Genomic DNA, 14,281 nt, shown 5'->3' with positions numbered 1-14,281 from the left:
TACACCACGTTTCTGTAAACACAAGGATCAATTAAGTAGATTTAAAATTACAAGGACAACATTGGAACTGGTGTGAAATATGAGTTTCTATTTCAACAATAACACAAAAATACGTAGACGACTAAAATAAAAGTATGGTTTCTCCCAGTTAGACCCGGCAACGTACAGATTTTTTCCTCCTATTTCGAAATAGTTACAAAGACTTGTTATTTTTAAAATAAACTTATTCTTGTTGGCAACATTTTAACAGTTGTATGATTTCTACAATTGGGAAATAAGTATGAAACTAAACTTAACTGTTGCGAAAGGTGTTTAAAAGTACATTGTGAAATATTTACTAAAAACGACCGTCGCGCCTCCAGTGATCAAACTTAGCAACTTTAATATTACAACAACAAAAAAACATACCTTTACTGTGAAATGAAGCATTTCTACAGCTTTCCTGTGAGTAACTCGCGACGTAAAAGATATCATTTAAATGTACCTCGAAATGCGACTTGGGAAAGCTCTGATATAAAGTCCTGCATGTTGATAACGCTATAAAAACCTTGTCAAAGTGATGTCGAAATTACGTCATCTCGATGTTGATACAAGTCTACAATGGCTGTTTACTGAGTGCTATATCGAGAATGGCAAAATATCTCATTATAAAGATACAGGACTCACAAACCTCCCATATAGCATCTAGAAATGCTTCACATCACCGTACGCTGTCTCGCTCGCTATCGCCTGTCTCTCTCTTCCATTCTGTGGTCTTATCTCCTACTCTGTGGTCTTATCTCCTGCTCTATGGTCTGGTCTTCTGCTCTGTGGTCGTGTTATCTACTCTGTGGGCGAGTGTCGGTGCGGGCGGCCATGCTTGTGTCGGTGGCGCTGGGGGATGGAGCTGCCGTAGACCTCGCGCACTGATGCACTGCGGACGTAGATTGTAAGGAGGTTAGTTCGATGGATGGGAGAGAAAGTTGATCAGGCAGTTGGGTTAGGAATTGTAGTATACATTTGGGTAGAAAAATAAGATGCTGTAGGACTGTTGAACACATCCTGAATTATTATATGGTTTTAGATTAAATTTGTTAGTTTTTTCTGTACAGAGTACTTTTAAAGTACAACACCTCAATACTAAAATTAATTGTAAACAGAGGATAGTTGGAACCAGCATACATTCACACTAGATAAAGAATAGGGTGCAATCATTTAAAATCGTATAAGAACAAAATAATAAAAACGTCCATGCAAAACATATCTACAAATAGACCAATAGAGATAATAGCCAAAGATAAGCGCATAACTCAACTTATTTACAGCGAGGGCTAATAAACATAAATAAGTAAATAAATATGTTACTATAATATGGTTTAGTAGTAATAACGCCTGCGCCTTGTGTATCTGAAATTGAAGTTATAACCAAATAAAAAATACAATTTAATTTAGAAAAACCGATCCAAATTGAGTCTGATAACCCAATCAAGGATAACGAATCATCAATATTGCATTTGTTTTCAAAAGCTCTGTTAAATTGGGCTGCATCTTAAAACAGTTTTAATATTCTATTTTACTGCTTTGGCAACTTTTTCATGAAATTCAAAAATGAAAAACGATTGAAATTGGATTAGTTATTATTATGTATTCCCATATATTCACGTTATTCAAACCAAATGATTTCTATACAAGCAATACTTTTCAGATTGGTAATACGTATTTTCACTGTTTCTCAGCATTAATTCTATATTTTAGTAATTCCCTTGTTAGTCTCTGTTAGCCACCATAACTATACCTCGTGGTCGGCATGATAAGTGGGCTGGCGATGGCTCTGATGGGCTTTCTCGAGCTAGGCCGGTACTCGGGGCGTCTCGATTCACTCGACACACTTCTCGATTCTGCACTCGACACACTACTCGGTCGGTGGTCGATGCTTCTCGATTGTGCACTCGATACGCTAGTAGGTCGCCGACTCGATTCCGACACCCGTAGTGTACTGTAATATGTCATGCTTTCTAACTACTTGGGAATATGCGTATTTAGCGTAATGGATGGGAGTTTGTATGAGCAAATGGTGATTGAATTTACGTGAAGAAATTTAATTAATTGTACTCTATTTAATTAGAACTAGTAATAGAAAGGGGTAGGATTTTTGCTCATATAAACTCTAGCAAAAAAAAAACTGCATAATAGAAAAAAATATAAAATATAAAAAGTATGTAAATAAAATATAATTTGTGTTGTAAATCAAACACATGCATCCAAATCCTTCTAATTACTTATAAAATTTATTAAGCTTTAAATACAAACTATGATATTTATACAATTCAGATCCCTTTACTACACCAAACTAACCAGAATTAGAGATTTATCCAAAACAATACTGCATTTACTTATACGGCGTGTCGTATTTATATAATTATACTACATTTCTAATTCTATCTAATTAATACTTGCACTCAGTGCCTTTAATATTAATTGTTTTACTACTTATTCACCTCTCTGGATTACAAGATTTAACTTGCAGAGTTTCTTGCAAGTTATATGGATCGCATGCGGGAACTCGCCTATGAAGAAATACTCATTATAAATTAACATGCAGGGTTTTGAATTTAAAAGCGTTTGGACTCGCGTCTATTATTCTTAATTCATAAATAAAAACTGTATGTACTTATGTAGATAGTTCAAAAACATACATAATGGAGTTGGAATAAAACGGTATGTTTTTAATGTTTAGTTTGATATCGAAACCGCAATGTTACTACAATCACCTATTGATAAAGAAAACGAAGGACATGGTGTTGAGGCGCTTGGAATGGCCTATTTATAGCAGCGTCAACTATTGTCTGAGCTGGACGCAGTTTATCACCGTTCGGGTATAACAGTCGTAAGCATTTATAAATGCATGTGTACTGTTAAATCTAATACATAGTTACATACATAAAGGAAAACCCTAGGCCGGCTGTCTTATAAATATAATCTTGTCTGATAAATACTACATAATAAAATCATACCTAAGTACGATTGTTTTAACCACTTCAGAAAGCCTATCACGGTACGCAAGACAAGACGTGACGTTTCCTTCGCGCTCACTCACATCGCTCGGCTCAAACAGCTAGTGCGCGCGAAAAACTTATATCACGTCTTGACGTGCATATCTTGCGCCCCGTGCTAGGCCTGCAGTGTAATGGTAGGTACTCACGTGGGCTCCGCGGGCGGCGCGGGCAGCGCCAGGCGCGGCGCGGGGCTGAGCGCGCGGCGGCGGCCGGACATCGTGTACGGCCCGGCACGCTCTTGGAACTCACTGGAAATTAACAAAATACATCGGGATGAGCTGATGAGTGAATCTCAAGGGGCAAGAGGCTTTACAAATCGCTTGCGATGCAGGTAAGGGTGACAGACAATAAAGGTAGCCGACATTACTTTAAAAACATTCATGCTGAACAGACACGGTTCCGGGCATCTGCTGAACCCATGTCCGTTGCAATAAACAGGTACTTGAGTGGACACCACAAATATGATTCTTTCCAAGTTTGTATACGTTATTTCTCTCTCTCTCTCTCGCTCGCACTCACCGGTCGAAGTCCTCGTCCAGGTTGATGAACTCCTGTCTCTCCTTCTGCTCTCTCTCTCTCTCTCTCTCTCTCTCTCTCTCTCTCTCTCTCGCCCGCACTCACCGGTCGAAGTCCTCGGCCTCGTCCTCGTCGAGGTTGATGAACTCCTGTCTCTCCTCCTGCTCTCTCTCTTTCTCTCTCTATCTCTCTCTCTCACTCACCGGTCGAAGTCCTCGGCCTCGTCCTCGTCGCGGTTGATGAACTCCTGTCTCTCCTCTCTCTCTCTCTCTCTCTCTCACTCACCGGTCGAAGTCCTCGGCCTCGTCCTCGTCGAGGTTGATGAACTCCTGTCTCTCCTCTCTCTCTCTCTCTCTCACTCACCGGTCGAAGTCCTCGGCCTCGTCCTCGTCGAGGTTGATGAACTCCTGTCTCTCCTCTCTCTCTCTCTCTCTCTCTCTCTCTCACTCACCGGTCGAAGTCCTCGGCCTCGTCCTCGTCGAGGTTGATGAACTCCTGTCTCTCCTCTCTCTCTCTCTCTCTCTCTCACTCACCGGTCGAAGTCCTCGGCCTCGTCCTCGTCGAGGTTGATGAACTCCTGTCTCTCCTCCTGGTCTCTCTCTCTCTCTCTCTCTCTCTCTCTCACTCACCGGTCGAAGTCCTCGGCCTCGTCCTCGTCGAGGTTGATGAACTCCTGTCTCTCCTCCTGGTCTCCGGAGTACACGTTCTGTTCGCGCTCGATCACGTGCGCGCGCTCGCCGATGTGGTGGCCTGATGGGGAATGAAAGAGACATGTATATTGAGCATAAGGAACCACGAATCGGAATGTTAAATTGTATATTTAAAACTTTTAGTACTTTGCAGCACACTGTTGTGAAAGTATGAATGTGTTCATCTGTTTCGAGCGGAGTGTCACTAGCTAGTAATAGTTATGCAGAACATAGAAAACCCTCTGAATTTTGTCTAATGGAATTTCAGGATCTAATTATTCATCCTCTTCTAAGCCTTATTCTATGCCCATATCAAAATAGACAAATTATTTGCTCACTAAACTAGTAGGTATGACAACAATACATATATAATACATATAGCATAAGCAATCAAAAGTTTAAATTCGAGATTGACTGTGAATTACTCAAGTGCTGCTTGAACATGGAATATGAATAGGAAAATACGCACTAATTAGCATCTTAGCTAAGCCAAACAAAAATTCTACATTACATCATACATCCAAAAAGAGCATGGATGAGTAACTAACTATACAACCACAAATTACGATACATACAATGGTGTTTCAATTGATAAAAAGTCGTAATAGTGTTAACAGCCTTTTTTGTAAAATTATCTTTTGAAACCAAATTGATGTAATGGGTAATGTGTATGTTATGTAATAAATTTAATCAATCTATTAATGACTACCAAGTTATCTTGACTTTATAGTCACCCTTTTAAACATAAGTTAAATTGAGTAGGTATATCCACCAAATATTCAAACTTAATTTGGATGTAATAGCTATTTTGTACCCCTATTACTCTTCACTTCCATTCAGAGGCTGATCTATAAATGTGTCTTATTGAGTACAAACAGGAAGGAATATCCTTTCTTTATAAAACCATATCAGCAGCTCGCTATTTTGACCACAGACATATATGATTAGATGCCACAAATGCACTCATTTTTATATTTATTTTGTTTATGCTACTTTCAGTAACATTTGAGACATTTCTATGTTTCTTCTAAACCGCTCACCGATGGACATCTTCTTGGTGCCGGTGCGCGAGTCCTGCAGCGTGGCGCGCGTCTCCTTCACGCCGCCCGGCCCGATCTTGGTGCTGCTGGTCGAGCTGTACACCTGCAGAGAACAGCATAGTATCAGTATAATATTAAGAGTATTTTTTATGCAATTGGTCTAATATAACCATGAGCAGTTCTTTTGGTTGTTTGTGATTGGCAAGCATGAAATTTATTTAAAAGAAAAGAGAGAAAGAATCATTTCACCTATCTAGCTTTCTAGCTTCTGCACAACAAAGTTGGTATTACAAGAAAATGTGTCTCAATTTATAAACTTGGTACAGAGTCATCACAAGTATCACAGCCACTGTTTCTACAGTTTGTAAAGTATTTTGGGGAATCAGACAGCATTTAATGTAGTAATGTGAATATTCAAAGGATTCTCATTGTCTTTATTAACTACTACTAAGGGCACAAAGCAATGTTTTTATTTTTAAATATGTATAATGTATGTATGCCTTGATTTAATTATAGGGTTCAAAATAACTGTTCCAGTTAAGTACCTGTGGCTTGCCGTTGGGTCCATTGGACATGACCACCGTGCTGCTGCTGAAGGAGCTGCCGGCGCTCATGCCCCCCTCCAGGTCTGCTGCAGAATTGCACACTTTCAAATAACATTCAAAGAATTACAATAAAAAACTATGTACTATGTTACTATAGGCCACCTGCCCCCACCCAAGTACCACACAATACCAACACAAGCATTCTGGAAGCAGGCTATTGATATGATATTAGGTTAATTTAATATGTTGCCCTTTGAAATATTTGCTTATGGACCCTTTCAAACAAGAATTAGCATAGCTAAAGTGTAAATAATTTAGGTACAGGAAATGAAGCAGGAATAATGTGAGTGTTCATTATGCAATGAATAAATACTATAACCACTTTCTCAGTCTTTCTACTTTTCTAGTGGACTTTTGCCCTACCAAGCAAAGAAACCTGGCCTCAATAGCCATGACAGTAGTAAAAGGGTTCCAGTTTCTGTGCACACTGTACATTACTTTGTTGAGGGGTATGTAGAGTGAATTCACGGCAACCACTTATCATCACCAACTTGACAAAGTAAGCAACAAACAGAACAATAAAATACCTGAGAACAGCCTGTTAAGGGACGGCATCTGCGGCATGAAAGGCATCATGGCACCCCCGTGGCGGTGGCCGGTGAGAGCCAGGTGGCCCCCTCCCATCCCGCCCATGCCCATGCCCATCCCTCCGAGCATGCCAAAGGGGTCCGAGAACAACGAGTTCATCATGTTGTTCATTTGACGCATGTGTCTCATGTGGGACCTGGAATTGTTAGGTCATGTTGTAGTCTAGGTTTTGTAGTGGAGGGTATTGATTTGTGAATGGTAATGTGTGGAATAAAGGAGGTGATAATCTTAAGAGTTGTATTTGCAATTATGAAAATGGTTAATGTGTGGTTTAGTATTGATTGTTGTGTTAACTTGAATGACCATGTGTGAAAATGCAAAATAGTTATTGCTGTTTCGATAAAGATAAATTTAAGAAACAAGATACGGGGCCAATAAAATAATTTGGTGGTTATTTGAGTAGGTAGTTGTGAAATTAATTCATTGGCAGTTATTTGATATGTGAAGCAAAAATTACCCGAAGAAAGGATCATCCTCCACGTCGGCCATCAATGATCCGAAAAGAGACATCTTTTCTACGATTCCTTGAAAGGAAAACTTTCACACGGTAGTAAACCAGAACTTGAATTGAAATACAATTCCACTATTCGTATTAGTAGCAAGCAGAAATGCGCACACGGTCTATTTTTCTGATAGAACTGAGAAATCTTTTATTTCGAAATCTCTGGCAAAAAATCACTCGGTCGGACGATCAACAATTGAAACACAGAATAAAAAAAATATCTATGTCTATGTTGTCTATAGGTTTTGTTCAGATAGTCTGTGTTTCACCGAACTTGTTCTAAGCTCTGATATAAAAAAAAATCAGAGATGCGGTGCGACTATAGATTGGCAAGTTGCTTGGCGACCCTCCTTGCGGGGTGAAAGACGCGGAGGGGACGAGGTACCCAAGACGACAGCGGGTAGCGGGAGGGTAGCGGGGAAGGGCAACGCGTGCACTGCATGTCATTGTTACGGCAGTCTCGGCCGCGCCATAGAGAAAAGAACACTACGTTTTAAGAGATGGGAGTACAAGGGAAAAAAAAGAAAAAAATACTTTTATTATTTTTTTTTATTCACGCGTACTAACAGAGGGTACCAACAAAACAAAAATTATGACGTACAAAACTGCCAACATAGCCCCGCTGAAATAGTGATGTGCTTCTTATGGATATTTTTTATCGATAACTAGTAAAAAAAAAAGTGCGAGTGTATGTATACTATGTATTACTTTAATTTCAGTTTTACACAATAGGATTTCAGTGTTACACAATGACACCAACGTTAAGTCTCGGTTCAACGTTATGTTATGTTCCTATTTGAACACAAAAATATAATCCATAAAATAAACTCGAGATTTTCCGTTGACGTAAGTGCTATGATATAATGTTGAAATAAAATAAAAGTGGAAAAATATAATTATATTTATTTATTATAAAATAAAGTGTCTGCAGTAAGTCCCACACATGGAATTGTTTTTTTTTTCAATTGTGTTCTTAAAATGTTGTGGTAGAAAATGATTGCCACAAATTCGTTTAAGTTAATGTAGCTTTTCAATAGGCAGAGGCACATAAACCAGATCCTCCTTACCGGTCATCTTAACCCACTGTTTACATCTGCAAACAACATTTTTATAATTATTATTAAACAATTAAATATTATTTAAGTAGGTATAATAAAAGTCACTGGTAATTTTTGTATGGAGATCCGAATTTGATTTTCGCTAATTTCCAAAACTAGTAGACAAAAGTTGTTCTGATTGATGAGCTGTGCGTACTAGGGCATGCAATACCGGAACAATTTTCAATACCGGTATTGAGTTCCGGTATTACAACTCAATACCGGGATCCCGGTATTAATACCGGTATTAGACTTCCTTGTAATAAATGGCATATACTGTGTTTAAAGGTCGTATACATCAAAATAAAACAAGAAAATGCAATCATATTCTGTATTTTGTTGTAGATTTTTACGACAAATCAGTTTTAGAGTTTAAATTTTAGAATAAACTATTTTTTTACATCCGGTGCCGGTTTACGCATGGTCAACAGTAGATTTCTAGCAGCCGAAAACTGCATTAAACGGTTGGGAACAAGTGCGCTTTCACAGTATATACACACACAAGGCTAACTAAATCTTAATCGCTTTATTTATAGCCTAAAAAAGTCCGATTCCGGTATTACTTCAATACCGGTATTAACTTTCAATACCGGTATTGAAAAAAGCGGGAATTTTGTACGGGATCCCGGTATTACGAATACCGGTATTGCGGTATTGCATGCCCTAGTGCGTACTAATGATAAATAAAAATATCGATATTGATAAAAAAAACATTCATGCACTATTGTTGGTTGTGCTGACCCTCCAGTTATTTTATTAGACTTTAACTTTTTTATACATATAAATAATCTAAATCCTATGCTTTAGCCTTTAATTGTAGCTTACCTTTCCTCATCCAGTGGAAATTTGGCCATGAAAATTCTCTTTTGGCCATCTATACGATCGGCTAGCGGCTCTTAAACCACATATTCCACAAGTTTTATAAAACATAATTATTATCAATAATATCAAGCAACACTAATAGTTAGGTACCTCCACACAAACACTGCACTTATCCACAGTAATAATAATATATAAATAACTGTTAAATCTTAATTTATTTATGATTTAAAATTATTTTTCAAACTAAACGATTGACTGACTGACACTGACAGATGACAAAAGCCAAAGATGTCTATGATAGCGTAAAAAAGTACTCTGTGAGCGGTGCTCGCCATTATTTTTCGTACGCGTTCCATACTTATTTTTTTCCAGACTGTCTTTCGCCAGACTGGCCGCGCAGCCGAGGCGGCCACATGTCTTATATGGTCTGTCATAATTTGAGTGCGACCCACATGAGATCATTGATCCTGAGACCATTAGTCTTAGGATGAGTGTTGAGGCCTTTTTAATATTATCATTATATTATTATTAGGTATCTATAATTCGTCAACAAAATAACGTTAAAAACAACAAATCGTATAATGTCTCAATATAGGGGCTTCTTGTAGAACAGCGTACCGGATCAGTCATGCTACGCGGCTAAAGGTTGGTACTGCGCAGTCAGATACGAAAAAGTAAACAACAAAGACGAAGAGTCCATATGACAGTGCGTCAGTTGTCAGTTCTTGTTACTAGGAAAGCAACCAAAAATGAAAGTAATTAATGAGCAAAACACAGAGAAAAATTACAAAATTGATGAAATTTTGAAAGAAAATGGTCATATCGTGCTTCGCCTACCCCCATACCACCCGGAATTAAATCCTATTGAACTTGTGTGGCGGTACGTGAAAGGCGAGCTCGCAAGAACGTCGATTGACTCTAACTTAGATAAAGAGATAAAAGTCTTAGAGTTGCTTTTCTCTAATTATTCGCCTAAAAAGTGGAGAAATTGTGACGACCATGTCATAAAAAATTAAGACGAATATTATTAATCTGATGAGTATTTGACGATGTATTGGACAAGTATGTTATTGTTTATTTATAATTTATTGTAAATTAAACATAAATTGGTTTTTGTCTTAGATTTATAATTGAAGTTAATGAAAACGATGATGAAGATGAGGATGACGACGACGATGAACAAGTTCAAACAGAGAGTGAACATGAAAGTGACATGGAAATTGATTTATAAAATAAAACACTTTTACATAAATAAATTCAAATTGGTAGATATTCTGAAGGTAAACATCCAAATTTTAATGCTGTCAAACTATAAATTTTAAGCTAAATATGACATTTACGGGAACACTCATAGAATAAAATTTTACTTACGTCAGAAATAGTTACAAGCTATCGCGAGATTAATCCGGGCACACTTTTCTACGTGTGTAGCATGTCGTGCTACCTCGCCCCCGCCACTTCTTTCACCCCGCAAGGAGGGTCGCCAAGTAACTTGCCGCATTATAGTGCGGGTGTGCGGGTCTGACTCCGATTTTTCAGCAGTTTTCTAGTGTGTACTTATAGCTCCATTGCTCCAGTGGTACCTATCCATCATTTCCAATGGACCGATGGGTGGTACTATTTTATGGTGGTAGTTACCGCGGGTTCTGTTTCAGTAGGTAAGTACCTAGGTAAAAATGAAATAAGTACTTTCAACTTTTCAAAGTATTAACGTTGTTTACTTATTTAGTTTAGATTAAAAAACACGGACGATTGACACTCAATAGTTACCCATACAATTAAATACACATTACAATTTAAATTATTAAAATTTTCATTAAACTTTCAGTATCCTCGTCGACGATACCGCATCGGAGGGGCGTTATCTCCGTGGAAGCTCCAAGAAGTCGTTTTTGGGTACGAAGTGTAAACCATATCTTGGAGGCCGTTCCTGATCTTTCCTTGGGCTAATGATCGCTATAAGCAAAGAAACATTAATTAAAATTTTATGTTGCACTTTCACAATTTTAATCATTTCAAACAATGAAAATATATAAGTAGGTAGTACCTTTTGAGTTGGCTCATTCGGATCCGGTGTGTCACCAATTCGCTCAGTTATCTGCTCTAGCTTCGTAGCACCATTGTTAAGACTCGCATCACCAATTACCCTTTCCAAGGGTACAAGCTTAGGATTTGCAGCCATATTAGGATCGGCATAAGCCAATTGTCCCTCGGAATGCGTGGTTTTGTTTCCATGGGAAATATTTTGCTGCGTATTAGAATGGGATCCCTTATACTGATGGTATATTTGCTGAAGCTGATTTCTACTTGGAGAGCCTGCGACAGCTCTGTTGCCAGTTATAGAGGTTTTGCTGGTTGTATTCTTGACTTTTGAGAAAACTCGTCGAGGTTCGTATTGTGCAGAGGGTGAAAGGGTCTGAGGTAATCTTGGATCATCACCACGGTATGCAGTAGGGGGGCACAGCTGGACCGGTTGTCCCAGAGTGTTGTAGCTTGCTTGCCCTGTGATACTTCTCCCATAACTGCGATCCCAAGAAGAATTTAAACTTCTTGATTTATCAACAGGCATTATACGCTCCATCGGGATTTGTTCTTGTTGAGGTTTCGGCTGCATTTGGACCTGCTGCTGCAGGATTTGCTGTTGGTTTTGAAGTTGTTGTTGTTGTTGTTGTTGTTGTTGCTGTTGCTGTTGCTGTTGCTGTTGCTGTTGCTGTTGCTGTTGCTGTTGCTGTTGCTGTTGCTGTTGCGGTTGCTGTTGCTGTTGCTGTTGATGTTGCAGTTGTTGTTGCTGTTGCAGTTGTTGTTGCTGTTGCAGTTGTTGTTGCTGTTGAAGCTGTTGTTGTTGTTCAATTTGTGGATGCTGTTGGATTGGTTGTGGCTGCTGACTCTGATATACAGGAACTTGGCCATTGGTTTGCGGTGTAGGAGGTATTTGATGAGGAATTTGCGGATTCGGCTGTTGATGCTGTTGGATCGGTTGTGGCTGCTGACTCTGATATACAGGAACTTGACCGTTGGTTTGCGGTGTAGGAGGTATTTGATGAGGAATTTGCAGATTCGGCTGTTGATGCTGTTGGATCGGTTGTGGCTGCTTACTCTGATATACAGGAACTTGACCATTGGTTTGCGGTGAAGGAGGTATTTGATGAGGAGTTTGTGGATTGGGCTGTTGAGATTGAGGTAATTGCATCTGCCCCTGTGTTGCTTGTAGTTGGACCACTTCCTGCTGAACCGGAGACATAGGTTGCAGTGGTTGGACTTGGGATAAATTCTGTAGATTTGATTGTCCTTGCAACCCAACAGCTCTATTGTCTGGCTGTGCCATTGTTACGTTTTTCATCGTATCCATCGCCGATTTAGGACGATTAGCTGGGTTCATCTGAATGGCAATACTCATTGGATCAAAGCCCAAATTTTCTGTCATGACAGCAGGAAACATTTCTTTGAATTTAGCCATTCCTTGCGCATGTTGACCATACGACTGATGTTGGGCAGGAACAGCAGGCATAATATTCCTATGGGCTTGTTGTGTAGGCATTGGCTGGTTCATGACTTGCCCTGGTACTTGTGGAATACTTTGACTCATGTTTTGTAAATTATAATGCACCTGTTGAGGTTTTTGAGGATGACCGCTTGGAGTGGCATGCATTGGAGCATTTGATGGAACAGTTCTTTCTGGTTTCCCTGGGGGAGATGTAAAGTTACCCATCATTTCTGATATTTGGGGCCCCATTCCACCCGTTTGACCCATATTCTGGTGATTATGGAAACCCCCATTTGTTTGCATTTGATACTGAGCATATTCAGATCCCATACTGTTAGCGTTATTAAAGGACTGCTGGTGATTGGCTGCCATTCCCATATCACCTTGTCCTGATTGGTGCATACCAAAGCCGTTCTTTCTACTTGATTGGTCCATCATCATGTGGTTTTGTCCACTATTGGCCACTTGGTTGGCCATTCCACCCATGCTTTGAGCATTACCTGTTTTTGGGCCACCAGCCACCAAGCCCATGGTAGCTGCCATGGGGTTGTTACCTATAGTATTTTCGGGTGTAATCGACTTCAAATCTTCATAGACCTCCTGGACAACAGGCTGCATTAGATTTTCTTTGAGGTAGTTATAAGTTTCAGCATACGTCTTGGGAGCATTGCTAGCCATTTTGTACTGCATAGCCATATTTTGACCTCCAGGACATGCCGTATTGCCATGACCGGCGCAAATACCTCGCCTGCAGCCACCACAAGTGGGCAGAGGACTTCCCATCATTGGTTGACCACCCATCATGTGATTATTGCCTGCCATAGGATGATTGCCCATCGTGGGATTCTGGCCCATCATAGCGGCGTTAGCCATCGCAGGATTATGGCCCATCATAGAGTTATTGCACATCATGGGATTATTGTTCATCATTGGTTGCGCTCCCATCATGCCATTACACCCCATGTTACAATGACCATTCATTGTCGATTGCTTTATTCCGTTTGAATTTGAAAATAATTTTCCCATACACCCACTGTGAATAACAGAAAGCAAAGGGTTCAGTCAGATTACGGTTAGCAAGTGTAACTTTACAGTTTATAGTATCGTTATAATCAGCTAAGAACGGTTGAGAGGTCTATGGCTGAGATATATTAAGAAGCGCTGCCCTCAACTTCCCTTATCCTACCCCACTAATAAATAGTAAATCAATTACCAGTCAGCACTTTGTAATTTATTCATAACACTTCCAAGTTCATTTAGTATAACTTGCTTATCTAAAGACATCACGTTACATAAAATTTAAAATAAAGTCGATAGCACCAAAAAACTCAATATTTTCTCTAAACACTGAATTAATTTAGAAAAATCATGTCGGCCAAGACACCAAGAAACAACAAACCTGACTGATAATGGGATTGATGATCGATTCGGTTTTTGAATTTGAGATGGCGTATGAGGCAAAAAGGATTGATATCAAAAAGGTTGGATCCTCCTTGGCGTGAAAAAACTAAAGACTAATGATTCAGAAACGCCCTGGGCAGTAAGCACGCACGGCCAAACGGCACTTCAATAGATGGGTAGGAGATAGGTTGCACTACGGCTACGGTAGAAAAACTAACCATTACCACTGTACCCCTGCTTTAGCTACTACATGAAAAGGAGAAGCTGTAAATATAGAAGGGATGTTAAATATGAGAGAGACAAGAGTGGACTGAGAATAAATAATCTCGGTGATCTCTAGTGTGTGTGTGGCCCTTTCTGAAAACGAAAATCAAAACCAAGGAAGTACGAAATGGGATACCATTATTATTCTGAGATATCAAATAAAAACGGTATTCTTTGTCTATGCTATTTTTAAACCAATCAGAATAAACGTCAAGTTGACATATGACATAATGATCTT

General features: G+C 39.3%; 2 protein-coding genes across 4 annotated transcripts; both read right to left on the bottom strand.

Annotated features, from left to right (window-relative positions):
* Positions 1-692: 692 nt before the first annotated feature.
* On the bottom strand, positions 693-7,187 carry LOC105382509 (myeloid leukemia factor). Of its 3 annotated transcripts, none has more exons than XM_048622820.1 (8): positions 6,931-7,187; positions 6,413-6,609; positions 5,826-5,911; positions 5,281-5,383; positions 4,181-4,301; positions 3,182-3,283; positions 1,775-1,975; positions 693-913 (listed from the first exon to the last, which is right to left on the bottom strand). In XM_048622820.1, the coding sequence occupies exons 1-8, from the start codon at positions 6,981-6,983 to the stop codon at positions 823-825; spliced, it is 954 nt and encodes a 317-aa protein (XP_048478777.1). In that variant the 5' UTR covers positions 6,984-7,187; the 3' UTR covers positions 693-822. The 3 variants fall into 3 exon arrangements, with proteins under 3 accessions (XP_048478777.1, XP_048478778.1, XP_048478782.1); XM_048622821.1 differs by having other exon boundaries at positions 5,826-5,908; XM_048622825.1 differs by lacking the exon at positions 1,775-1,975.
* A 3,399-nt stretch (positions 7,188-10,586) lies between these two features.
* On the bottom strand, positions 10,587-13,776 carry LOC105382507 (bromodomain-containing protein DDB_G0280777). The gene is made up of 3 exons (XM_038116860.2): positions 13,592-13,776; positions 10,942-13,411; positions 10,587-10,850 (listed from the first exon to the last, which is right to left on the bottom strand). Exons 1-3 carry the CDS (start codon positions 13,660-13,662, stop codon positions 10,719-10,721), a joined length of 2,673 nt encoding a protein of 890 aa, XP_037972788.2. The 5' UTR covers positions 13,663-13,776; the 3' UTR covers positions 10,587-10,718.
* Between the last annotated feature and the right edge of the window lie 505 nt (positions 13,777-14,281).

Source organism: Plutella xylostella, chromosome 3 (genome assembly GCF_932276165.1).
Source record: "Plutella xylostella chromosome 3, ilPluXylo3.1, whole genome shotgun sequence".
Classification (NCBI taxonomy): domain Eukaryota; kingdom Metazoa; phylum Arthropoda; class Insecta; order Lepidoptera; family Plutellidae; genus Plutella; species Plutella xylostella.
This window is presented reverse-complemented; position numbering and strand designations above follow the sequence as displayed.

Bases quoted from the DNA above. Each gene is read 5' to 3' on its own strand.
- LOC105382509 (XM_048622820.1), bottom strand. From the start codon at position 6,983: ATGTCTCTTTTCGGATCATTGATGGCCGACGTGGAGGATGATCCTTTC. The intron at 1,976-3,181 runs GTGAGTACCTAC...GACATATTACAG, and splicing joins GCGCCGCCCGCGGAGCCCAC to TACACTACGGGTGTCGGAAT. The intron at 914-1,774 runs GTATAGTTATGG...CTACGTCCGCAG, and splicing joins CTTATCATGCCGACCACGAG to TGCATCAGTGCGCGAGGTCT.
- LOC105382507 (XM_038116860.2), bottom strand. From the start codon at position 13,662: ATGTCTTTAGATAAGCAAGTTATACTAAATGAACTTGGAAGTGTTATG. The intron at 13,412-13,591 runs GTAATTGATTTA...TGTTATTCACAG, and splicing joins AAATTACAAAGTGCTGACTG to TGGGTGTATGGGAAAATTAT. The intron at 10,851-10,941 runs GTACTACCTACT...CTTTGCTTATAG, and splicing joins CGAATGAGCCAACTCAAAAG to CGATCATTAGCCCAAGGAAA.